Here is a 26,993-nt window from a genome sequence, read left to right on the forward strand (position 1 = left end):
GTTTGATAAAGAACTATAGCAGTCAAAATCGGAATCATCAGATGCTGTATCGGAGCACGAGGTTGTCGCGTCATCACTGGAATCAGACACATCAAGAGGCTCATAGCTTGGCTGTAAATCTATACCGTCTTTGCCGTTTGCAATGAAGCGTCCACGTTTTGCGGCTTTCGTGCTTTGATACCACTCCACAGGCCTCTTTTTTTTTCATAAAGATCCATCAGGGTGTTGACTAGGGAATAAATCTATGCTGTGCCATAACGACTGGGAGGAATGTTTAACCCTAACATTACAAGCGCTCGTGTGGCCTCGGCATTTTCATTGCCGACGATAATTTTGAGGACTGAATTTATCGCATTAATAAAGTGTATTGTGGGGTCACTTGCATCCAGCTTATCGTCAGACATCAGCTGCTTGATCACTCAATAATGTTAACAATTCAAGCATTATACAGGGTGTATTGTGATTTATCGAGTGCTTTAACTCTTTTCTAGTCCTTTGTGATTATAAGTGGCAAAGTACTACTACTTTATTTACAAGGCCGCTTGTGTAAAATTTTCTCGGAACTTCATGGCGGACAAATGCGGCCGACGGAAGGGCGAGACCCGGCGGACAAAATGTCGATTTTTGTAGGTTAATCGCGGCGATGGCCGCCTTCAGTTTCGAGGCCTGAATTATAGGGTGATATTTTTATAAAAGATTCTCCCAGCTGGGCACGTGTCTAAGCGCCGGCGAAGTAGGAAGTAACCCAAATAAAACATCCAGCAATAGTAAGATTGAATCAACATTCTAGTCTGGTGTAGTCTAAGAAAATTAGTTTTTTCTTGTAATCTTGTTGTCCTTACAATCACCTCGGCAATTGCCGACGCTAATTTCGAAAAGTGTGGTTAGTCTTTCTCACAAAGACTGTGTTTAGCGTCGCTGCAGCAATTAAGCTTTAATAGGTTGGATGTTTTCTTTCTTGCATCTTGCGATCTTATGAGCGCTGCTAAACTAAACAAACTTCTTTTATGTTTTCCTTTGCGACCTAAAAAGCGCGTGACTCGTGACCTGTTATCTTTAAAGTGGCGCCTTCGGATTTGCCGCATTTGTAAAAGCGATTGTTTTTAGTACGTCTTTAGTTTGTATCGGTTATTTTATTGTCATGTTCATTATTATGTCATATTCACATTCCCTTACGCTGACCGGGAACTGAAGTTTGATTGTGACGTAACGAAAGTGAAACCATTCGGAGAAAAGATCAAATTGCTGACGCAAATTTGGAGAAAAGATCAAACGTGGCTTTCTCTCACCAGGAATTGCCAGCTGTGGCAGTTGTCGTAGCAACAACAATGCAGTGCGTACCGCCGTTTTTTCCACGCAGCGTTGTTACGGAATTGCTTTGTTCTGTCGGATACCTAGCGAGAGACATAGCGTAAAACAAGAAGTTGCGCTGCAGTTGGTTGGATAGTCCAGCGTTTAAGAAAAACGGAAATAATTGTAACGAACACTTCATAGGTGGCATGAAAACAGGGTGGGCAAAACATATTTTGCCCACCCTCGTTTCACGGCAGGGTGGGCGTCGCCCACCCTGCCCACTCTATTTCGACGCCTATGCTTGCAAGTGTAGATTGTAGGCCCATTTTTACAACCAACGAAATAAAAGCTTTAATTTTTCTCTTTTCTAGGTTTGGTGGCTGTGCATTTTTAAGATAGTGTTTTCCAAATAGTGTTCTATTGATGCATATTTCAAACCTTTCAGTTATGTTATATTTTCCTTTTGTTGGTGCCAAACTCGTGTGTTTACTTTATTGTTCTCAACATGTTCACGCCAACAATGAAAAATAAATTGAATTGAATGTTACAAATGGGTAGTCTGCCAATGACAGCGTGCAGGTTTTGGACTGGTTACCAGCCGGCAACAATCTTACCAAGAATTCTGTTACTTGAATTCCAGTGTGAGACATATAATAAAATTGTTGTCTCTATTTTGCTGTTACGAGACAGCAAAGGCTCGTAAACTACTAAGGAGACGGAGAAAGTCTTTAATAAACCACTTTTTAGCCCTTGAAACTAACTCTTGCCCTACATGTTAACATTAGAATACTAAAACGCCTTGCTCCCTTCAAAAATAGTTTCTACACCACTTCCATGATACCGCTACGTGACCCGGTATATAGCCTAACTGAAGATGCGGTCTATAATAATAGTGTTGGTTTCCAGAGACGACATAGTGTATTCGGCGTTTTCAAACGGCGTTCCAGCAATGCTTCTCCTTCTATGACTTCGAGGCGGCCTTTACAAGTTGAAAATGGAGATCAGAAGTCACGTGACAGCGCTAAAGATCTTTCTAGGTTTGTTTTGACAAATTTTATAAATGAAAACCATTGTTTTCATTACAATCGGATAGAAAGTTTGTTTTTTTGTTTTGTTTTATTATCTTTATCCTGCATTGCGGGAAAGCGGACTTGAGCGCTATGCATCGGTGTACGCCTTCCGACGTACACCTGACCCATGCTGCAGCCGACTGCAATGTCTGTTTCCGGTTGTCTACTCTACTTATGACTTAAATTTGGTACTACCCATTACTCGAATTCGATCACTGGGTAGAGGCAATTATCGTAAAGTTTCTTGCCCAGAGAAACAACTTGCTTCAAGGTGTGAGTTAAAACAGAGAGTAGCAGTTTTATATCTTAGTTGCGTTTATCTTGAAAGAACTCTTCAATCAATCCCTGCTTGCATTTTATAAAGTGAAAACTTAGCCGACACTAGCCTATTCTTTGTTTCAGTCCATTCACCAATCAACTGACTCCGATGTCATTCTCGGACATCGTTACTGTGGCCAAGAAAACACAGTCGAACAATTCATTATCAAGTGAAAAAGACAATGACAAGAAATCTTCAACCGCCCACAACCATCCAGCATCAAACAACACAAATGGTTCAAACCGTGTCAACACTGACTGCCACGAAGGAAGTAGCCCGAACAACATTCGTAGCAGAGGAGCTGTCACCCACGACGAATGTGCAAACATGAATAATTCCTCTTCAAACTACAGCGTATCCACTTATCGATCAAATGAGGACTCAATGTCTGACGTCGGTTATCCTCATCAAACCACGTGCTTTTACTTACCATCCTCTGTTGCATCTCTTGAAGAAAATGTCGACAAGTAAGAATTATTTTGTTGACTATATCGTTGAAGTGGGGATGTAGTGAGCTATGTCTCTGTTTGAAGTTTGTTTCACTAGCTGAAAAGCGCTATTCTAAAGCAGGGGTCACCAAACTTTTTTTCTCTGAGAGCCGGATTGCTGCGAGATCAACAGCTGCGGGCCGGATGCAAATTGCGAAAAGATATACAACTATTTAGAATCTTCATTGACTTGAATTGTCCAAATCCTTCTGCTTATGATGTCTAGTCTGGCTGGTATGATTTGCTTAAACCAGTGGTTCTCAACCTTTTTGTTTTGGCGGACCCCTTTTGGTACCTTCGAAGCGGTCGCGGACCCCCAAAAAAATTTTATCTGAAATTTTGGTATATCGCTTTTCCTATAATTATAATGGAATCAAATGTTTTATGAGTTTCGAAACGACTTAAAAGAATTTGGTGAACTCGCGACACACTTATGACCATTGATGACATTAGAGAAATTATGTTATGAGCTTTATGTTGGCACATCAAAAATCAGTAGGCTATATAATCTATAATTATGTTGATTTGATGTTTTTCTATAAATTTTATCAAAAACCAATAGAATTTTGCGACCGTTACAAACAATTTCTTCCTTTTTTCGTTTCTAATCAATATTAATTCGTTATAATCTTTGTCATCGCAAAACTGTGAGTGGTGATAGACTGCTGACCAACGTTTGTATTTCTAAGTTAAGCATTGACCAATAGACTACTGTCTCAAAAAAATTAAGTTGAACATAGCCTTATTAAAAAATTAATTCATTTATATGATATTTTTTTAGTTAGAAACCTAACCTTTGAACTTTCAAAGGACATCGCACCGGTTCGTTGGGAAGTACAGTTTGAAAATCACCGTAGCCTAATACACAAATAAAGCACAACCAACCAATTTTTACATTTCGTAATTTATCAATCATGCTGCAAACTCGCAAGCTTTCACGGACCCCCTGAAATCGCTTCGCGGACCCCAAGGGGTCCGCGGACCCCCAGTTGAGAACCACTGGCTTAAACAGAGATATCGCACTGATTAAACATTGGTGTTTTGAACAACAAAGTTTGTGATGTCATAAGAAGAAACATTATGGAAAAATCATTAGCAGGTTGCGTGTAGCTCAACAGCAACGTCAGTCCTTTACAAAAAGTTTGGTAACTTTTTTCCTTAACAGTTGTAGTGCAGCTGCTGTTATTTCCGCAGTACGTGGCGGGCCGGATAAAATCAGTACTCGGGCCGGTTCCGGCCCGCGGCCGTAGTTTGGTGAACCCTGTTCTAAAGCCCATGAAGTCAATTGTTTAAAGGCGGGTGCGCCTCTATTGCAGGCTTACCTCATGGGACAATAAAAGTGACTGAAGGTGCAGCCTAAGGAAGTCAAAACTTCGCCACTAAATTTTTCATACAATGATATTCCTTAAATTTATTTGTGATTTTTGTATAGATACAAAGCGTGATGCCGTATATTAGTCTACTGTACAAACAATACAATAACAGAAGGTGTAGCCTAAATTGATCTACCCAGTTTTATGATAAAACCACATGTTTGTGACAAAAATCTTCATCAGTAGCTTACGTTTTCTTATTCAAGTGGAGTGATAGTATTTAAATAAGGAAACGCACTAATATAGCACTAATTAAACTGTAGCCTATAATTAAACTGAGCTGATCAATTCACCGTGGTGCTCTTTGCTATTGTATAAAAGTCCACTTGAATAAATAAAGAAAGTAAGATGCGAGCCTACAGTTATTTATTAGTGCAAATTTACGCTTAGGCCTATCATCTCTAAGCTGCTCTTTGCAGATTTGAACCTCAATACCTTGTGGTAGCTATGTTGATAAACTTCCCTGCTACGGTAACGATTTTGAACTTCAAAACGGGAAGCTACTGTCAAAATGCTTGTATTGATATGAGTGCATTTTGTAGGCTATACTTTAAAACGTTTCTTGAGTTGTATGAGAATGCAAATAAGTTACTAACAGTCGAAGCATAGGTTACCCGTAGCAACATGTAGCCTGTTGCTGAGCTTTGCTATTTTAAAATATGCACAACAACTTTTACTTTCACAATCTTCAATCAGGTGTAAAAGAAAGAAAAACCGATGGAAGGATGCTGATGCCTATGTTTGTGAAGATAAGCAATCAACTCTTCATCCTCTTCTCTCGTCTCCTTCTTGTGAAGAGGAAAGCGATCTTGAGTCCAGCAACGATTGCTCAGACTCCCATTGCCCATTAAATAGCAACAACCACAATTACAATGTGGGAAAGTCAATGACTGCGGAAAGGTATTCAAAAAGGGGAAATCCACAGCAGAGTAACAGGGCTTCGAATAGGTTGTCATCGTGTCGCCCAATGGTGGTGACTCATAACTCGCCAAGTAGCGGGAGTGAGAGTGAGATGCTTTTTAGGACTAAAAGCCCATGCTGCGACACCCACAGCTTCTCATGTGTGCATCAGGATGAGATCTCCAGTGTGTCTTGTGATTGCGAGTTATGCGAGGATGCTTTGCTCTCTGAATCTCATCTTCACCACCCGGAAGCTGAAAAAACTGGTTCGTTTCCAATTTATTTACCTTTGACTCGTCTTCGTCCGAACAGCAAAGAAGCCGAGGTGGGTCCATGTGATTGTGAAGAATGTAACTTGCAGGAAACTCTACCAAGTCTACAAACATCCTCCCTAACTTCCATGACTGGACCTAGTCGCCCTTATGAAGATGAGTTGGAAAAACAGCCGTCAAAGTGAGTGCTTCTCATTAAACTGTTTATTTTTTTTGCAAATAAAACTTATAGTTTCCAGAGTAGGGTAGGCTACATCGTGAAATGTAGTTTTTGGTAGCCTAATGGTTTTGATATGAGTTCAAAATGTTTGCTATAGTTTGTGTCTTGTTTGTAAGTTTCAATCGAGCCCGCTTGAAGTTTTTCTTTTGTCGGTTTTAAACATACTTAATGCCAACTATGGTCAATCGCACCTTGATGGTAAGGCTGTGTATTTTCGTTTGTAGATGGGAAAACCACTCGAACAAAAATATACAATTGTCACACAAGAAACCAAGCAACTGCGCAGAAATCATTGAAGAGGTTTGTAATTTGGCTTCTTTTTTCATTGTAGTAGTCTACTTGATTCCAAGTAATGATTGCCTCTTGTATGAAAAGTTTCCAAGATTCTTTGTCTTTTGCTGCGTGTAGCCTATTAAGTGCAGTAGCGTTGACAGGGGGGGTCCAGGGGATACTTTTGGACCCAAGCCAGAAATAATTTTAGGAGCCCGGACCCAGAAAAAAATGACAGCGCATTCGTTAGATACAGTGAGTATTTTTTTTTTATAAATATCCCATCTTGATTTGGGGGCCAAGAATCTCATTGGTAGGCTACCAGGCCCAAACTATCCTCTCAACGGCCCTGATTAGGTGTATGTTGGCGTTTTTGTTGGTTTGAGTAGGTTGATCTTTGTCTGTCTTAGGCTCGCTTTTCTTCAATTTTGCCTGTGAGAGAAAGATGTTCCAAGCACATTGGTTACTCAGCTTATAATTACTACTGTTAGTAAGCTATAGTCGTGTTGCAGACACACAATTGTCCATATAAATACATAAAAACGGAAAAACAAGAGTGATCATAAAAAGCCTGATAATAAAACAAGAGAAATATTGAAATTTCATTTCTCGCTTCAAGTAGATTGGAGACCAAGTGGCGTTGTAGCCGAGCCTATTTTTAAAAAGTTCCTCTGACAATAAAAATAATTAGCAGCCATGTGAAAGTAGACTACCCATTCCAACTCCGGAATTTGTCAAGGAACAACTGACTTTGGAAACTAAATCCTACTGATTCCACAACCTTGCAGGCTATAGGATAATGAATTCGACTAACACATAAGACTACCGCTTTGCAATATTTTGAAAACTTGCTCTGGACCAACTCCACGTAGTGTCTGGACACGTTAAAGTTTTTGCGACTCAGCAGCTTGGGCCACAAGTCTATAAAGGATGCGTCAACGCCAGCTTCATGTATCATAATGAAATAACCAATTTTTTTGACTTACAAACTGAAATAAAGAGTTGCGAAAATCTGTATAGCCTAGTTGCATGAGACGTCTATTAGGCCGCTACACATGCTTAGTGGATGTTTTTTAAGTTCATATCTTTTATAACAACACGTTACGAAATTAGTCGTTATAGTTGGTGTAAAAACAATGCTTTAAAGCACGTTTGTGTATTCTTGCAGATATTCCGATCAGAAGGCTTGCCGGAGTTAGCAGCAAATCCAAAATTTATTGAAGATACAGCAGAAGAAATGGCATCAGCTTGCAGCTTGTCAATGGAGGAATTAAACAAAGCGGCATCTGTGTATTTACTGAGCAGGTGTTTGATTTGTTTCTGTAAACTGTAATAACCTAACAAACATGTCGTAGCAAACTGAAGGTAAAGGTGACTCCCATACTTGATTCAAGTGTCGGGTATGAGAAGATAAGTTTCTCATTGTACTAAGCCTTCGGCATTAACGAGAGTAGGGTGGCCAATTCCTTTCTTTTGGCCATCTTTCCTACAGCAGTTATGCCCACCCAATTTATTACACTCTAGGTAGGGGTGAGCGGTGTTTTCAACAACCAGCTTAAGCCGGGAATCGAACCAAGTTTTGCATAATTGGAAAGCCAACGCCTTATCCGTTGCTGCATCCCTCCGTTCAAGGGAACAAAAATTTATACATTTAAAAGTAACCAGTTTTGAATAATGATTTTGATAACTTCACCAGCATGGCATCAAGATGTAGACTAAGGACATATTTTTGCTTGGTAGTAAATTTCACTCAAGTTAGCTTAACCCTTTCATTCATCTTGTATCATATATGATACATCTTTCAAAGTCTTGTTCTGCAGCCCCTTATTATTTTTTATTTGTCAACTAACTTGGTATCATGCCTGAATGAGTGTGGGAATGAAATTCAATCAAGTGTGACGAGTGATTTCCTGCTTGGCAAGAATTACTGGTGGTCAAAGTACAAGGTTGTTGACTTAGGCTATGTGCATGTCAACTTAGCCCTGTATTTCCATCTGTACAGCTTGAAATGTTTCGATTTGTAGTGGGGGGACATTAGAGACTTCGTACCATGTTATTTAGCAGGTATTGGACTAGATTCTCATAAATTATTGGTACTTTTTGACATGTGTATCAAATATGATACAGAATGACTCAATGGTTGTGGAAAATAAAATGAAAGATACTTGTTGCACATCAAAATTTTGCATAAAATGCATGTTTGAGCTAAAATAGAAACTGTTTTCATCACTTCCATTCATTGTATATCTAATGTGTGTATGTAACATGTTTGTTAGGATCATTTTCTGCTATTTGCTTCTTTTTTTGGGTAAGCCAAAGGCTTTTTAGCCAATGCTTGGTAAAATTTTGGGGGAGAGCTGCCTGCAGGGGGGTTGCAAAATGCAAAAAAAAACAAGTTATAATGTCTTGCAGTTTGGTAGTAAATGCAATGTAAGCTTTCTAAGCTATAAATGTAAGCTAAAATGTTATCATTTCTTACATATCTTGTGTTTTGTTGTAAGACACAATTTTGTCATTTTGCACCCATGTAGTCATATTGTATCATATATGATACAAGCGATTTCTGCCAAAGTAAAAATTTTTGGAATACAAAATGTGGTTAATCATGTTCAGTGTACTCAATTTACCCAGAATTACACAACAAATAATAAAAAAAGTGAAAAAAAAAAATTCGTGATTGAAAGGGTTAAATAATTACATTTTTTGCCCTTTTAAACATGGGCCTACTCAAGGTCACTATATTGCATGTCGGGTTAAAGTACTGTGTGTTTGAATACTTGTGAGAATACTGTATTGGCTACCTACTTGATTGATTGTGGATGGTAAGCTTATATGAGGTAATGCAAATTTTTCTTTCTGCTCAAATAATGATTTTGGCAGGAGTTCGTGCAGCAGCAGCAACTCCCTGAGAGATGAGATCGCTTCCTTGAATGACGATTGCGCTTGCAATGTGGTATCAGAATGCACTAATGAAAATGGCAACTCTACTTCACAAGATAGCAAGGACGCAGCCTTGGAATCGGGACTTTCCAACGACAGGCCTCGTGTGCTGAAGCCGACTAGCTAACCTCTGGCCTTCGCACAGCTTTGGCGCTGGTTGCTCATGTTTGGTTTAAGGCCAAGTAGGCTACACATGAAAGAGTTGGAGATTGTTGGAAGTATACAACGAGTTTTGCTTTCGTGCCCAAGTCTCGTGGACAATTTAGTTTATTTTCCTATTCTTTGACAGATTTTGGGCCGAAACAAATGATTGCTTTGGCTCCTCGCCTTCCGAAGCGACTTTAACAATTGAAAGCATTAATATTTTCGAGATAAGGTTTTTTATTATTTTTCAACAGCGTCGATACTGTGTCAGCGTGCATACTGAAAAGTGTTTCCTGCAACTAATTTAATTTTTGCTTTTTCATCACCCACGTCGAGTTTAAAGTTGAATTTTTCACGAATGCTTTATAGGCTAATTTTTGTAGATAATTCATCGGGTAAGCATGCAAGAAAAACGTATGTTAGCCTACGGTAGGACAATACAGGCATGTGCGCAGTAAACTGCAGATATAAAAACAGACTACTATTGAGCACGTAGCTACAATGTATTTGTTTGCAGGCTTACTTTCTCGTGGAACTACAGAAAGTTTGTGATTAAAATACGGAATCACTTAGATCAATGGTTCCCTACAATTTCGTAGTCAAGAACCCATGTAAAAGTTACCAAACGTTAGGGTTAGAGGTCCAATCACCGGAGAGATAACATTTTTTTTCAAAATAGTTTCTGAAGATATGCAGTACGCATCATTAGTGCTCACACTTTAGAACTTTTTTTTCTAAAATCAACGTACTTTCGGACTCCCTTAAAATTTTCCTGGATTGGAAACCGCTTAACTAAATACAATTTAGATAAATGCAAAGCTGAAGACATTTACAGTTTCCAAGGAAGAAACACTGCACGACATAGAATGATCGCTGGCTTGAAATTATATTCCTGATCTTACTTCCAACTACAAAATGAAATCTTGTGATCTCTCATCGATAATTTGCATAGATTTTAAAGGGCGGGGAAACCCAAATTAACTTTGCGAGTTTTTTGTTTCAGCGTGATGTCATTGTGTACAACATGCGTTTTAGCAATAAAAAAATCCAAATTTTGTTGCCCTCGTCTCGCTAGGGCCGCTTTTGTTTGATACCCGTTTGCGAGGTCTCGTTGCGCATCAAGCTGTGATTCTGTTCGCTGTGACGTCACAAGGTACATATAGTTGTGGCCAAAAGTTTAAGACCAGACTTGATTTATGACGATTTTTGCATTACTTCAAAACACTGCATCAGATATAAGATGATGCAACTGAAGCAATATATGATGCAGTATTTTGAAGTAATGCAAAAATCGTCATAAATCAAGTCTGGTCTTAAAGTTTTGGCCACAACTATATGTACCTTGTGACGTCACAGCGAACAGAATCACAGCTTGATGCGCGCGAGACCTCGCAAACGGGTATCAAACAAAAGCGGCCTTAGCGAGACGAGGGAAACAAAATTTGGATTTTTTTTTGCTAAAACGCATGTTGTACACAATGACATCACGCTGAAACAAAAAACTCGCAAAAAGTGAATTTGGGCTTCCCCGCCCTTTTAAGAAACTTGGCAATATCTTGTCTTGACGGCGTCACTTTCCCACGTCGCGAGTGTGGTTGTTTTTTGTGCGAATTTACGTTTTTCATCGGATTGTTTACAAATGATTTGAATTAAAAACTCACAAACGTAAAACCGAGTGCCATATCATTAGTACATTTAACAGACGTTTGCAGGTTGTGAGAATTGGACTTTTTTAAACTCAAGCAAGGGTCGGTGTATAATACTGGCCTCATCTCTAAAAACTGCCTGAACAATGAACATGGGCATAAACTCAACGCAATGGTCTAATCGCAATATATTTATTACCACCACCAATCATGTGAAGAAACCAGGGATATCCCTGGAAGAAACGTACAATTTGACCGTTGCTCACATTAAAAACAAGTGAAAATCCCTACAAGAAACGACATTACTCGATTTCAAACTTCCTGTACTGGTAACTGAATCGAGGTGAAGCAAAAACACTAGAATCCGAGGTGGACGAACACGATAAGTCAATTATTGACAAAAACATTGTAGTTTAGATTGGTCAAAAGCATTTTAGAATGGAAGACAAAGCAAATACAGTAGTCACGGTAAGTAGCAAAATGGATTTTATTGCTAGTTGCGATAAAAAACACATGCCTTTGTGATGTCACTAGTTTCGGCTTTCTTCTCGGAGCGGGAGAAATTCGTTGATTTTGGAGTGTATTACCAACCTTGTCCTTGCTGCCGGTAAGAAATATCACATAGCCTCTCCCTAACCCACCAGTTGATTCAATATAACATGCTTATTGCTTATCCATTCCAAAGTTCACCATTAATGAGTTTTTGCTGCTAGTCATAAAATGCTTTCAAGAATGAGACAGCACGCTTCGTAAAGAATTAAAAAAATTTGCCAATTTAAGGATGCTCTGAAAACGTTGCACGTTAGAGATAAAAGCACTGGAACGAAGATTTAACCTTTCCTAGATATACAGCAGGCCTACTTAGTAGGCTATATGGCAATTACAAACGCGTGGTAAACAATAGGCGATGCAATTCAGATATAACGAATCACTTCATTGATTTATAAAATCACGGCTAGAATTTGTGTTCCGAGAAAAGATACATACATATTACACTAAAAAGAGATGAATTCTAACCAGCCTAATACGATCAAAAAATTTTGAGCACATACATTCTGAAAGCAACATACCGCAGCGGGTCGCAATAATTACAAAAAATAGGCTAACACCACCTTGTGAAGAGTCTACCAAAAATCCCAAGGAGGCTGATTGATTACTGCACCATAGGTAAAATTAACAGGGACATTAATGATCGCACTCTGAGAGTTATGCTTCTTCAGTGAGTTGTTGATCATGCTTCTGTAACAAAAACGTTGTTTGGGAATAAGTAAAATTGTGATGAGAGTTTGAACTAGAAAGTGAAATGACCAACAGCGGACATGCAGATTCAAACTGACCACCTCAGACCTTAGGTCACAGCCATGGCACGGCCTACTTGAAATAGCAACATGTCCTGCCGTGTTTAAGTATGCTGTGGCTGAGATCAATCGCTCATGTGTTGCTCGGTATCAAGTCAACACGTCACAAAACCTAATTTCGTCGCGAATGCGAGTGAGTTGAGAAGTGCGCTAAAATATTCTTTTGTGACGCTCCTGTTTATCATTTACACAAATTATTTTGATAGTTATATTACCAAAAGCAATTCGAAGTGCACAACGCAGGACTATGTCAAGCACAGTGGCAAAGCGCACTTATGGTAAATATCAACAAGACCAATCGTCATTTTTGGCCGCAAATTGTTTTCTCGATTACCGCTCGCCGTTCGTGCAAACTAACGTTTGTCACTCAGCTAGTTTTCCTAATTTTGCTCGGTGTTACAGGAAGTAAAACGTTAAATTGATGCAATTTTTAAAACGCGCTCACTGACGGACTATATCCTAGAAAGACCAAGTGGTCAAATTGGATACACGACTTTATGCCGCCGTCTGAATGACGCAAACATGAATGACGCCATCCCTGGGCCGCAAGGCTTGAATGACGAGAGACTTGGTTATTTCTTACTAAAACTAATTGTTGTTTTTTTAATATGGCAGTAATTTTGCATTTAACCAAAATTTAATTGTTGTTTGATAATGTACACACATAACAATATCAGGTGCGTTGCTAAATGAAAGATACAGAACTTACTTCTACTTTTGTACAACTTTTTTAAATTGATGCGAAGTACTAACGTAACCTATCGATACATGCTCCAGCAACTGCTGAACATTTCTCTAAAACTAAAGGCGGTACTAAATATGTAACAACACCGTTCAAAAACTCACCCATCCTTTCCAAGCATGAAGAAAGCAGGAATTCCAACCTGATCGCTACGGTCGGTCCCATCGCCGATCATTTCAATCCAGTCGGTGTTGTCGTCGGGGTCGCTGTCTACTATAATCGCCACCACAGCGCCGTATAACTCAGCGTTCAAGCATTTAGTGACAAAGGAACAACCCCTAAGAAACAACAGGGAACGTTATTGTAAATCTTTGAAACGAACGGCAAGAGCACAGTTCTACAGAAGGAGAAACAAACATTGGGCAAAAGCTGCCAATGATTCTAGTCCAGCCTCCTCTATAAAACAATACTTTACTCTCCATGTCGAGAAAAAAATAGAGAAATTTTAATAAAGTGTCCAAGTCAAATGAAGTGCTGATCTTATCTAATTACGGCAGTAATATTGTAAATTCAAACACGGTAGGTTAAAAAACTCACAAAACTTAAGGTTCGGAATCGGATTGTCTTAAGCAAAAGTTTATGTATTAACTCTCAAAAAATAACTGCCAGTGTTCTTGTTTCGTAGGCCGTTAACTCAGCGTGAAAATAACTCGAGTATTATTTTTGGGTTGCGCATTTAAACTCGACTCGGAACAATTTCTAATAAAAGTTGCATATGCGGTCACTTTACGGTCTAGTTTCTGAAACGCTCTATCTGCAGAAAGAAAAAAAAAAAACTGGCATTTCTAACTCAAAAACACCCGTTAAAATAGACCCCAACTTCTATGGACACAATCGAAATCACTCAATGCCTCAGATCGTTTTTAAAGTGTAAATAGTTTGTATAGCACTCACCCTCTCTTTATGAAAGCCACTTGTCCTCTCAAGCTTTTGCCATTCACAATCTGGCTACAAGCTTCATCGGGTTCAGTCTTGACAAGCTTGACTCCACGCAGCGGCCGTGAAATGACTCCTCCAAAATCTCTGGCGGTCCGGATCTTGTACGCAAAAGCAACGTCACTGGGATAAAGAACCTCCAGCCACAATTGTTCCTTCGCTCCGTAACCTGGGCACAGATGCAATATCCATTACAGCAGGCATACTTTTAGTTAAGTTTGCCCCGTGGATGGGATTGATGGAGAGGGTCTGCTACTATTCGGTGAGTCCGATTCGGTGAGTTCCTAACCTCTAACCCCTAACCCTAAAACGGCAATGATAATTAGGCTACGGTACCCAATAATTTAAAAAACAATTGAAAAAATCACCGAATAGGGATCGGACTCACCCAAACGGGCCATTCCGTGATGGAGAAAGGGAAGCCACTAAAGGTTTGTTATATCGCTGGAAGCCCAAAGCAACGCTTTCTTTTCACAGGAAGCTGACAATCCGTTTTAGACATACAGTAGTATACTAGAGCAGTGCTCTTCAACCTTTTTGTCCGTGGTACATCTTTTTCCGATTTTTAATAACTTCGTATACCTCACAAATAGCAATGTTTAATTGTGCACAGGAAGTAAAAAAACTAATAATTAATTAATTGTTTGTTAAAGTGATTATAGTAGTCTTGAACTGGGCACAAGAAACTACGCATGCAAAAGTGCAAAAAACGTCAAAATTGAAGTTGATTTAATGGCTAGCTTGTTGTTGCATTGTTTCGGCAAGTTGGGCATAACGTGGTGCGTGGTAACGTGGTGCTCTTTCTCTATTCCTCCCCGCATTAAAGAATTAATGTCAAGTATCGAGTTTCGTTTGATTTGATCTCAACAAGACTGGAAAATCCTTCTTCACACAAATAAGTGGTAGGCATCTGCACCAAGACATCAATGACTTTTTGCGCGAGATTTTTGTATTCCGGAAATTCAAGAAGAGAAACCCAAAATTCTGTGTAATCCACTTCTCGGAATGAGTATTTTTGATTTAAATCAGCCCGTAGTTCCAATAATTCCTCATTCTCAGTTGGTTCTTCATTAAATGGTTGGATAATCCACGAGTTTACTTCCAGACATTGGTCGTTATCTTCAGGAAAATACGTAGTCAAATTGTCGGCAAGTAATTTCAGGTGACCAACAATAAGGGCAGACAAGTTATCTTCAGTAGAAACGTCCTCAAACTCCCAGCTAGACTCATTCATGTATTGACTTAATACAGGAAAGTTATTGAAGTTCCTCGACAAAGCATTCTCTTTTCAGAGTGCAATTTTCATCTTCAGCGCATTGATCTTGCTAGTTGACCGAAATATATCACCCCCTCTCCCTTGAAGACTGATGTTCACTTGGTTCAAACGATCAAAAATCGACGCCAAGTATGCCAATTTTGCAATCCAGAATATGTCACGAAACTTGGAAGCCCTTGGGTTTTCGTGTTCAGTGTAAAATGCATCTGATTGTTCGCAAAGTTCAAACACACGGAAAGAAACTTTCCCTCGCGATAGTCACCGTACCTCTGAGTGCAGAATAAGTTTTTTTTAGAAGAGGAGGTCATTTCATCACAAAGTTTTGAAAAAAGCCTTTGTTGCTTTTCACTTTTTCGAATGGTATTTACGGGTCTGCTACTATTCGGTGAGTCCGATTCGGTGAGAGCCTTTTTCGGTGAGAGCCCTATTCGGTGATTTTTTTGAATTTTTTTTTGAAAATTATCGGGTACCGTAGCCTAATTAAAACCCCTAACCCCAAAACCCCTAACCTCAAACCTAAAAACCAAAACCTCAAACCCAAAAACCAAACCCCCCAACCCCAAACCCGTATCCCCTATAACGGCAATGATAATTAGGCTACGGCGCGCAATAATTTAAAAAAAAAAACTCACCGAATAGGGCTCTCACCGAAAAAGGCTCTCACCGAATAGGGAACTCACCGAATAGGGAACTCACCGAATCGGACTCACCGAATCGGGCCATTCCGGGTATTTACAATAGCCACAACTTCCAGTAGAACATCCTTTAATTCATGTTCTTGACCACCACCCTCACCTGGATTCAGATTGAGTTTCTTCGTTACTAAGGCTTTGCGTTGAAGAATACAATGAATTCCTACGCATTTGGGTGACAGTCGTTCTATTCTCTTAACCACACCCTTCTGTGAGCCTTGCATAGCTGCAGCGCCATCTGTTGCCACGGTTTTACATTTCGACCAATCTAACCCCTCTTTCTCAAAGAACTCATCCATTTTCTTGAAAATCGCTTCAGCAGTTGCTCTTTCTCTAACTGGTTGACAGAACAGAGAATGTTCAACAATTCTGTTAGCTTCTACGTCCGGAAATCTACAGAACACCATCAGCTGAGAGTGAGACTCACTCACATGCCAATTGCTGTCTCTGTCGTGACTTCCACTATCACAGATCTAAGCTGTATAACCTTCTCCAGCTGTATACCCTAGTTTTGATCTGGTATACACTTGGGTATACACTACAGTATACCCGGTTGAATAGCACTGTACTAGAGTATACTAGACTAGACATACCAAACAAAGCGAAAAACACGATTCATCCAGACTGCAGAGGTAAAAGTTGAATAAACCTAAAACGCTTTCAAAACCAGGCGCTTAATACATATATATACAAGAAATATTAAACGTGACCATGTATTGTTTGTGGCAGGACATGTGATCCAATGTTAGAATATTCCCTAAGTCAAAAAATGTGTAAATTGTGACTAGACTACTTCTAACTTTCAATGTTGCAAGGAGGAGTAAAAGATAAAATTTAAATCTTGGATAAAAAGTGTTCTTCTTCGTGTGAGCCTCTGGGGCCAAGGGTCTATCCTTTTACCACCCCAAATTCACGATGGCTCCAGACTACACTGGAAGGCTACTAGAGAGCAGCCAGTCTTTGGTTTCATCATCCATGATGCGCAATTGCGCATACCTTCCACTCTGTTAGGTGGCTTGGTGTTGAAAAAGAGTTTTAATAAGCAGCAGGAAAATTCTTTTCACATTGATTCAACGTCTGCAGAGTGCAGACGTTGACTGAGAAGGACCATTTGCTGCCTGGGCTAGTGGGCTTGTATTCACACAAATAATTGCTAAGTGCAGACAGGCAACAGAGCTGACTTAATTTACAAGCATAAGTAATTAAGTATGCAATACACTTAAAATAAATGGAAAGCAAATTACCTGAAACTAGGGTGTGGAGTTGTGCTTTAAATAAGCACAAAGTAATAAAAGTAAACTGCTTCCAATTCATTAAAAATCAAATCAAACTCAGCCTCGAATTATGAAAAGACAACCTAAAAAGAAATATAACAATACACACCAATAATTCGCATGATCATAGAAGGAAACACTGTTACCATGTCAACAGTTTCCCCCAATACGAATAAATTCAAATTGATCAGTCATGTGTAGAATATTCAAAAAAAGTGACAAGGATACAAATAATTGACACTTTTTCAGTGGTGTTGTTTTTATAAGTCGGTTTAGAAAAGTTAACCCCAGTAAGCACCAGGTTTGTACTAACCCTGTCAGCAAAATTTGCCGTCTTTCCATCATTTCAACGTCAAGCAGCGTGTGTAAAAACGGCAACTTTTGCTGACCAGGATAAGCACGGTAACGATGGGATATCGATGAACAAAGCAATGTTGGTGGTAAATAAATTACACGCATTTTCGACTCACATCACTATTTCGTGGTCCTGGAGAGCAGTAAACAAGCAGCACAAAATACACAATAGCAGTGGTACAATTTTTTTTTTCTATGAGTGCGCAGTTTGATATTCAACAAACTATGCAACCTTCAAAAGCAGACCCAGTGAGCTGAAGTCAATCTTTTTAGTCAATTGCTACAATGATACATCCAAGTGCACAAAAGTGGCTTTTGGTGAGTTGATAAACAACTTATTTCATGCACTCATAGAAAATGTCCCACATGCCATATACGATCATAAACCACCAAAGAGATTTTTTTAATTCTTTGAAGAGTCCTACACAACATCTCGATTGGGCAAGGTTGGATCTCAAAACAGGGCTTAAAGCAGAAAAAAGCTTGACATGGGTGAGCTTGCATCAGCAAGGAGTAAACGAGAGTAACAACGTTAAAAACCCTCTAAGACGTTATGCAACCAAGTTGCGACGCTGTCAAATAAATATGCGAAACAGCTTGATAAACCTCCTCAAAAATTGGACCCACCAAATGACCTCCCTAATTAAATCAAAGCGGAAACATGTTGTTAGTAAGTAAATATCTGCGCTATCGGTTCGCGAAAGCAGTGATAAGCACAAGTCTTAATAAATTGGCCCCCAGTCATGAACATCAATTCGCTTCAAAGATACCACTCACAGTGTGCAGCTGAAACAACTGCATCAAGACAGTAAGGATAGTGAATAAACATGGATAGAAAAACGGACATGTTTACGATGAAATCCAAAAACTTGCACAAAATTCAGATACATTTCTGTTCGATTTAACGGCCCATAGCTAATTGAAGCGAGAGACATTCAGACAGGCAGCTTTTTAAAGTGAACCAATACAAACCAGGACTCCATAGCCTACTTAACAATATCCACAAAACATTCAAACCAATAATAACATGTGATCTGTTCAATTTGAGTCGAAAAAGTCCATTAAAAATGATGGATAAGTATTATAGATATATTCAGCATGCACATCAATACCCACTAATAGTGTTACATTATGACAAAATTACAAAAGCATATAAAAGACTAACGTGAATAGCTTGAGCGGTTGGCTCTACTGTATTCAAAAAACACGAAACAGCAGCAGTTTTGGCGCAAGAATTGCTGTGTACGCAATGCAGCCACAATAAAGTGTTACCGCCTTAAAGTCAACCATAGTACAGTTTTAGGAGTTCTCTTAACCAATTAATAGTGATAAAAATAGTTTTACTTCAGCTATCTGAATGAAGTTGGGGATAATTTCCAATACCTTATAATAAAAACTTCACCAACAGAAAATGCTAGTTATTCATTGGTTTTAGGTGTTAAACGAAATTCTTTAAAAAAACGTTAGAAGATAGTAAGGTACATATTATATTAATTCATTATACAGTTTTTCAAACACATCGCTTTCGTTTTCAGAGATATCTTCTTAACAAATTTTACAAACTTCCAGTGATCCTCTTCAAATTGAAACAAGCTAAGGAAGCTAATACCCTAACAAAGTTGATTTAATTTCCTAATCAATATGTATTTTGAGATAATAGATTTCTGTAAAATGTTAGTATTTCGAACTATTGTGAAGAAAGTAAATTAACAGTATTCAATAACATAACCTTGAAAACAACTGTAAAACACGAGTAAACCTAATGAAACATTGAACAAGTATTTCCAAATATACTTTATTAATCACAAAGTACGTCAAGTGACTTGCAGAAACAATGACGACCGTTTATCAGAGAAGTGAACGAAAATCGGTGGTGTCTTGATTGTGGATTCAACTGTTGGCTTGCAACAGAACAGTTCTCACAACAAAATGAAAAGTACTTTCATTTGAGAAGCTGAAGTTGAATACTTTGTTTTACCTTTGTATTCCTGATCACTGTGAGTTGATATTACGAAGGAATATACCCTGGTTTTACCCATGTTTTATTTCTTGTTAAAGTGTTACGAGTCCATGCCCTCATTGGAGAAACTCTGGTTTTATATCGACTAATTAATCGTGAGGGAGGGTATCTGGGACGTTTGGGAGAAAACAAATGTTTAGCAGGGTACGTCGCATCAGGCAAAACACCATTTTCTTTTTTGGAAACAGAAATATTTCTTCCACAAAACGATGTTCCATCTAAAGCCAATGCCATTTCAACGGAGCTTTCTTCTTCAAACTCCAAGTACGCAAATCTGCAAGTACACAGTATTTTTGATAATATATAGTCTGTTGTTTGCCGCTTTAGGAATAAGCTATTCAGAAGATATAGTTTCATAAATCTTTGAAAAAAAATGTACTGTAATACATGTATATAATTTCTTAGCAGGTACTTGGGGTCCACGTCTTTTAGGCGCAGACAGTTAGGCGCCGGTCACATAGGCGCGCACACTGTGGCGTCTGGATATTTAGGTGCGGAGCAGTGTGGCGCCCGTTCATTTAGGTGCTATTCCTAGTATGGTCTGCAAATTCTATCAGCTCGGCAGGTAGGGCAATGCTTTTCACACAAAATGTTATATTGAACAGAAAAATATGTTGTTTTGTTAATGCGCGTGTGGAGATGAGGTGCGAGACAACGCTCTACTACTCTTAATATTAACAAATTTCCACAGGACATTTGCTATGCATCCTCAACACAGGTTGCAGCCAAATGGAACCTTACTTAATGTGTTATCTTTCGCAACTCTACTCGGGATGGATTGGTCAATTGGTCATGTGGCGAGTTCGTATGAGACAACGCTCTACTACATGAATATTGAATACACTTCTATAGGGCATATGAACTCTGGCTACAAGTTGCAAGCATAATGATACGACTTTGCTCGTTATTAAACCTAGTCAGGGTTTTGACAGAAAACTAAGTTATTCTTCACTCAAGCCTACCACCCGCTTGAATACAGGCTACGGCTACAGTATATTTTCTACTGATGTTTCATCATCATCATAATCCATCGTCGGTTTGTTCCCCACTAGTGGGGGTGGCCGATTGTTTCCACGCAGCAATTGTTTTAATCCCTTTTCTCCATTTCACTCTGTCCCTTGCATCTTCCTCCTTCAGTCCGACTTTTTTAAATTCATCTGTCACTTGTTGTTTCCACGTTCTTCTTGGACGACCGCGTTTCCTCTTCCCATCCACCTTTAGATCTAGTGCCTTTCTAAGAAAACTTCCTTCCTCCCTCCTTATCACATGTCCATACCATCTTACTCCATTTGCCTTGCCATTTGGTCTATGGTCTCTCTCATCTCAAGCATATCCAACAATTCTTCAGACCTTTTTTCCTTTCTCGTTTTCACCCCACACATTGCTCTCACCATTGACCTTTCTGTTCTTCTCAGGATTGCCAGATCACTCTCTCTCAATACCCATGTCTCGCTACCATATAGCATTGCAGGCCGCACACAGCTCTGATATACTTTTCCTTTCATCTTTAGTGAAAATTTTCTGCCATACAACATTTCCCCACATTCCCTGAACTTTGCCCAGTCCAATCTTGCCCTTGTTGTCACCGCTGCTTCACATCCACCACATCCATTTATCCGATCACCCAGATAACAGAAGTCTGTCACTGTTTCGATGCCATGGCAGAACTCATCATCATGGCCTTCCACTTCATTCCTTCCTTTACTGCATTTCCCACAAACAAAACACTTCGCCAATCTTGTTGCGGCTCTCTTGACATTAGCACATCTTGCATGTACCCACTTTCCACATTCCTTGCATTGCATTGAATTTCTCATCACTCTCTTGCCACATATTCCACAGGGATCTACTTTGCTATCAACAACTGTTCCTTCTGCTCCACTCACCATCACTTTCGTTTTTTCAAGATTCACCTTCATACCCTTGGTTTCAAATGCTTCTTTCCATTTGTTATTATTATTTGACTCACCAAAAGTGTAGTTATTATTGGACTCACCAAAAGTGAACTCAGTCATGTTTGGAAACTTGAATAATTTATTGATAAAGCTTTCGCCGACGCAAACCTGGACTAACAACAGATAAATGCCGAACACGCGCATTAAAATACAATATATTTTTCTGTTCAATATAACATTTTGTGAGAAAAGCATTGCCGGTTTAAGCAGCTTCACTCACAGAAGCCATGACATATTTTTCTGTTCAAGACAACATTTTGTGTGAAAAGCATTGCCCTACCTGCTAAGCTGATACAATGTGCAAAATTAAGATTTCAGACTAGAAATAGCACCTAAATGAACGGGCGCCACAGTGCTCCGCACCTAAATATCTAGACACCACAGTGTGCGCGCCTATGTGACCGGTGCCTAACTGTCTGCGCCTAAAAGACTTGCTTCCGTTATTTGCCATGTGTGGTGAATGAAAGCATAACTAAACCAAATTAACAAAAAGCTATATTTTTAAATTTTGAATAATATTTGCAGCATTTGTAACACATATATACATGAATGAAAGTTTATGTAAAAAACAAATGGAAAAGATCAAAGTTGATTTATTTTAATAGCAAATAATTAATTTTTAACTTACCCTTTGGGGTGGCTAGTAAATTGGTCTTTTAGAATTGTTACTCTTAAAACCTTTCCACAAATGCTAAAATGTTCTGTAAGCTGTTTTTCTGTTGCAGAAAAGTGCACATTGGCAATATGAATTGACCGTCTGTTAGGTTTTGTTGTAGTCTGTTCAAGATTAACTTTCTTTTTAACAAATTCTTGTTGCTTTGCCTGTTTTTCTTTCAGCTTTCTTGCTTCGTCTTGCATTTTCAGTAATTGCTTCCTCATAGCAGATAATTCTAAATCTGATGTGTGGTCTTCCATCTTTTTCTTGTCACTAGCGTCCATGGGAGATTTTTCTTTCCTTGCCACTGCTGCTTTTCGGTCAGTTGGAACCGTGGACTTGGCAACGTTTGTAGAAGGTTTAGCTTTGACATTTGTACCTGGAGCTTGTATAGGAATCGCTTGAAAGGGAACTTTATCAGATTCTTTCTCTGATTGTTTTTTCGTTTTTTGAGAGGCAGATGTACCATCCAATGTTACAATAAAACATGGACTTGGTGAACGATCTTTCTTTTTTCGTTTTGGCTGACTATGAGCATGACTATCATCATGGTCACTGTTGTCTTCAGTTGCAGTTTTTAATGATTTTTTTAATGACAGTTTCTGCACCGTTTTCTTGACATCTTTTTGAGGCACCTTTTTAAGCAACAGTTTCCTTGAGTCAAACTGAACCGATGAAGTGGTGTCAGGAGAATTCTGTAAGGGACTTTTCTTGGCTTCTTTAGAAACTGCTTTGGTATCCCTTGAAACTATAACACGAGTATCACCAAAGTTTTTTGGAGGATTAACATTCTCATCTAAAGCTTGCATCTTTTCCGAATTTAGTGTTTTAGAAACAGTGTGATCCACAGTTTTATCCTTTGTCGCATTCAACTGTGAGTTACTCACAACTTCATGATCAGTCTTCTTACGCTTGACAGCTAACTTTAAATGGGATTCTTTATTTTGAGAAATTTCTTTCACAGAAGAATGTAAAAGATTGCTTTGTCTCAGAAGCTTAGAAGGATAGCTTGATATGGATGTTTCTTTTGGATCTCGCTTTGAAGACTTAATTCTGTCAGGTAAACCAGACACTGCCAATTTTTTATGCTCCTCAACTTTTGTCTTAAAAGCTTTTTCTGAAATTGGTTCAGCAACTTTATTTACTTGACTGTGTTTCTTGATACTAGATTCAGCTTCTGACACTGCTTTCAACAAGAGCGAGCGATTAGCCTGCTTACATGGAGCCAGCCTTGGACGTCGTTCAGGTATAGAAACTTTGCTAATGACTTTACTCGCAGTCACTTGACCATCATCACTTTCCTCTTCACTGACATAAACAGGACTTTTAACCACAGTGGACACGCTAGAAAAAACTTGGCTGCGAATTCGCTTGTTTGAAACAACCACATTATCCATGTCTTTAACTCGACTTGATTTGTTATCAGAACTTTTTCTGGATTTATGATACGATTCTCTGTATGCAAGATGTTCATAATCCTTATTTTTATCCCAATCTCTGGTATAGGAAGACTTTGGTGGCTTATGCTTGTGAGACAATACAGAGTCTTTATCACTTGATCTCTCTGTTTTCTTTTTCTTCACAGCTGTGTGTTCTTTGTTTGAAGTTGATAGTTTTTCAGATGAAGTTTTAGACACTTTGATGGATACGCCTCTTTTATTAGTTGATGTTTGCTTTTTAGAGTGATTTGAAGCAGCTGCTTCGGCATGCGAAGAATGCTCTTCAACAATTTTCTGCTTTTCATCACTAGTTTTCTTATCAATTTTCTTTTTAGAGGAATGAGTTTTTGAAACTTTTTTACTTTCAGTTGAAGAAATATCTTTGTGCTTTGTTTCTTTATCAGAGTTCTGAGACTTTTGAGGGGGTTTTATACTTTTTGCTTTTGAACTACTGGCAGCTTTTTTAGAAGCAGCCATAGTTGCAGCTTCATTTGCAGTTAATATTTCATCGTCAAACAAATCATTCATTTCGGGTAAAATATCAATAATGGCTTCTTTTGGGATCCCTTCTGATGGCCCTTCTTTAGCTTTAATTTCTATTGCACTTTCCTCTTTCAATGCCTTCGAAGAAGCTTGCACATCCCATCGATTTTTTTTGCTTAATTGAGTTTTTTTTAAACTATCCTCTTTTCTTGTCACATTTGGTTGAAGACTTTCTTCTTTAGCTGCAACAGGTTTACTTTCAGTCTTGTCCTCTTGTTTTATGCAGAGAGTTGCAAGGAGTTGGTAAAGCCACTTGGTGAAGACCTTGGCGTTATCTCCAAGAAACAATGAAAGAGAATCAGACATTTGCTCTTCAGCTTTACGATTAGCAATCATGATCATAATGTAATCAGGAAGTTCATCATCAACGTATGCATTTATTTCAATCAACTTAGCTTTAATAGCGCTTTGAATTTTTTTGCTTATCTCAGAATCGATATCCATGGCAATTGTTTTTTTACCTAAAAAAAACTTGATTAAATAAAAATGTGATACATCGATAAGAATGTAAAATACATACACAATTTACTAAGCCTGGTTTATCATGCGAGTAGGAATGTCAGTGAAACTGTAACCAAGAAGTTGTAAGTTGACAAACCGAGGGCCTGTAGTATCTCACATGCAAACATTACAGAAACGCCATCTATTGTAAGTTGACACAGAAAATGATAAGTAAAAAGGTTATCAAAGTCATATTTTCTTTATTGCTGAAGAATAGGCAAAAGTAAAAAAAGAAACATCCGTGACTAAGGGACCATAGCCTCATATGCTACCATATATCAAACACATTACATAGGCCTATAACAAAAACACCAATTTCAAAAAAGAAAGTATTTTTCTATGTTTGTTGCCATGATTACGAAAAAGCATTGTTTTGTGTCAGGTGTTGCCAAAGTTAGGATTAAAATTAGCTTTTGCGTGAGAGTAAAGGTTAGGGCCACTGGCGCCGACTTACGGGGTTACGGGGTGGCCACGCTACCCCGTAACCGCTGTGGCGGGGTGGCAGCCACCCCGTTTAGGTTACATTACTTACTGCAAATAAATGTAATTTGAACGGACGTTTAAATGTTTTTTTGATCATTGGTTGTCGCTTCAAGTCAACGTAAAGCAAGAGGTGAACCAATACAGTATTGCGAAGAAAATGATTGTTTTTGTCACAAGCATGATACTCGCGTAACTTCAAGCAAGCTACGTGAAGACGGAATGGCCCGTTTCGGCGAGTTTTTAAAATTTTATTTTTGAAAGGGTGTTATCGGGTACCGTAGCCTAACTGTTTTCACATCATTTTAACGTCGCTAAACGTTGAAAACATGCAGAAAGGAATAAAAATAAAATGTTTGAACTATTAAATTAAAATTTGTCATGTCAGTTCAATTGAGTTGTCAGTTCAATTGATTTGTTTGTTGAACCATATGGACCATATGGTTCAACAAACAAAAAAATCATGTTTATATCTTTAAGTTAGTACTTTTGAATAGTTAAAATGATTAGTTTGGATCAACAAATGTGTGGCCTACAGCTTGGATTGAAAGGAAATTATCGTGTACCGTAGCCTAGTTATCCCTACCAGCAAAACTTTGTTCCAAGAACCCAGTTAGCCTAACAGTTCATTTTTACATTGTAGTAACAGAATGCAAAGGCTAACCAAATGTGTAGCCTATCGTTTTAACGTCGCTAAACGTTGAAATTGTGTAGAAAAGAGAACTTTGCTGACTAGGATACGTTGAAACTGAGATACGTTGCATTTTTAAGATAATGTATTCAGACGTTGAATCAATGTACAAATGATCTGTTAGGCTAAATGGGTTCTTGGAACAAATCGAAGGGCTTCAGTAAATGTTTCCAAGTTTCAACGTATCCTAGTCAGCAAAGTTCTCTTTTCTACACGATTTCAACGTTTAGCGACATTAAAATGATGTAAAAACGGAAATTTCTGCTGGTCGGAATAACTAGGCTACGGTACCCGATAATTTCCTTTCAATCCAAGCTGTAGGTCACACATTTGGTTAGCCTTTTCATTCTGTTACTACAATGTAAAAATGAACTGTTAGGCTAACTGGGTTCTTGGAACAAATCGAAAGGCTTCTGTGAATGTTTCTCAGTTTCAATATATCCTAGTCAGCTAAAGTTCCCTTTTTGCACGATTTTAACGTTTAGCGACGTTAAAACGATAGGCCACACATTTGGTTAGCCTTTTCATTCTGTTACTACAATGTAAAAATGAACTGTTAGGCTAACTGGGTTCTTGGAACAAATTTTTGCTGGTAGGGATAACTAGGCTACGGTACCCGATAATTTCCTTTTAATTCAAGCTGTAGGCCACACATTTGTTGATCCAAACTAATCATTTTAACTATTCAAAAGTACTAACTTAAAGACATAAACATGATTTCTTTGTTTGTTTTGTAACATTTTCTTTTTTTTATTTTCCCTTTGTATCTCAAATTTTTCTGAAGGTGTTGCGACCGTGCCAAATTTCTTTCAACTCAATAACTTACTTCGGTCACAAGCACGTTTTAACATTCGCGTTTTGTCGCTTCTACCTTTTTCTACACCTTTGCTATGTTGACGTGTATTGTTTGTGATATCATGATCAGAAATAAAAACAACTTGAACTGACATGACGAATTCAAGCACGTTTTAACGTTTGCGTTTTGTCGCTTCTACCTTAGCTATGTTGATTGTTGACGTGTATTGTTTTTCATATGATGGTCAGAAATAAAAACCACTCAATTGAACTGACATGACGAATTTTAATTTAATAGTTTAAACATTTTATTTTTATTTGTTTCCGCACAATTTCAACGTTTAGCG

At 38.5% G+C, this 26,993-nt stretch overlaps 3 protein-coding genes across 3 annotated transcripts in view; 1 reads left to right on the forward strand and 2 right to left on the reverse strand.

The window, feature by feature from the left end:
* Nucleotides 1–10,954, forward strand: part of LOC145776409 (voltage-dependent L-type calcium channel subunit alpha-1D-like) — a 57,023-nt gene extending 46,069 nt beyond the window's left edge. The window contains exons 33-38 of the mRNA XM_082587811.1: nucleotides 2,200–2,330; nucleotides 2,766–3,149; nucleotides 5,240–5,896; nucleotides 6,160–6,235; nucleotides 7,374–7,510; nucleotides 9,086–10,954. Of these exons, the coding sequence (XP_082443937.1) occupies nucleotides 2,200–2,330; nucleotides 2,766–3,149; nucleotides 5,240–5,896; nucleotides 6,160–6,235; nucleotides 7,374–7,510; nucleotides 9,086–9,272 (1,572 nt within the window). The 3' untranslated portion in view covers nucleotides 9,273–10,954. The remainder of the gene's footprint in view (nucleotides 1–2,199; nucleotides 2,331–2,765; nucleotides 3,150–5,239; nucleotides 5,897–6,159; nucleotides 6,236–7,373; nucleotides 7,511–9,085) is intronic.
* A 154-nt stretch (nucleotides 10,955–11,108) lies between these two features.
* Nucleotides 11,109–17,298, reverse strand: LOC145775075 (protease-associated domain-containing protein 1-like). Its single transcript, XM_082586271.1, has 4 exons — nucleotides 17,184–17,298; nucleotides 13,930–14,140; nucleotides 13,140–13,313; nucleotides 11,109–12,174 (listed from the first exon to the last, which is right to left on the reverse strand). The coding sequence occupies exons 1-4, from the start codon at nucleotides 17,251–17,253 to the stop codon at nucleotides 12,060–12,062; spliced, it is 570 nt and encodes a 189-aa protein (XP_082442397.1). The 5' UTR covers nucleotides 17,254–17,298; the 3' UTR covers nucleotides 11,109–12,059.
* LOC145775074 (uncharacterized) lies at nucleotides 17,297–24,636 on the reverse strand. The gene is made up of 2 exons (XM_082586270.1): nucleotides 22,171–24,636; nucleotides 17,297–19,861 (listed from the first exon to the last, which is right to left on the reverse strand). Exons 1-2 carry the CDS (start codon nucleotides 24,621–24,623, stop codon nucleotides 19,576–19,578), a joined length of 2,739 nt encoding a protein of 912 aa, XP_082442396.1. The 5' UTR covers nucleotides 24,624–24,636; the 3' UTR covers nucleotides 17,297–19,575.
* Nucleotides 24,637–26,993: the final 2,357 nt, after the last annotated feature.

The sequence above is a fragment of the Aplidium turbinatum genome, chromosome 8, assembly GCF_918807975.1.
Source record: "Aplidium turbinatum chromosome 8, kaAplTurb1.1, whole genome shotgun sequence".
NCBI lineage: Eukaryota > Metazoa > Chordata > Ascidiacea > Aplousobranchia > Polyclinidae > Aplidium > Aplidium turbinatum.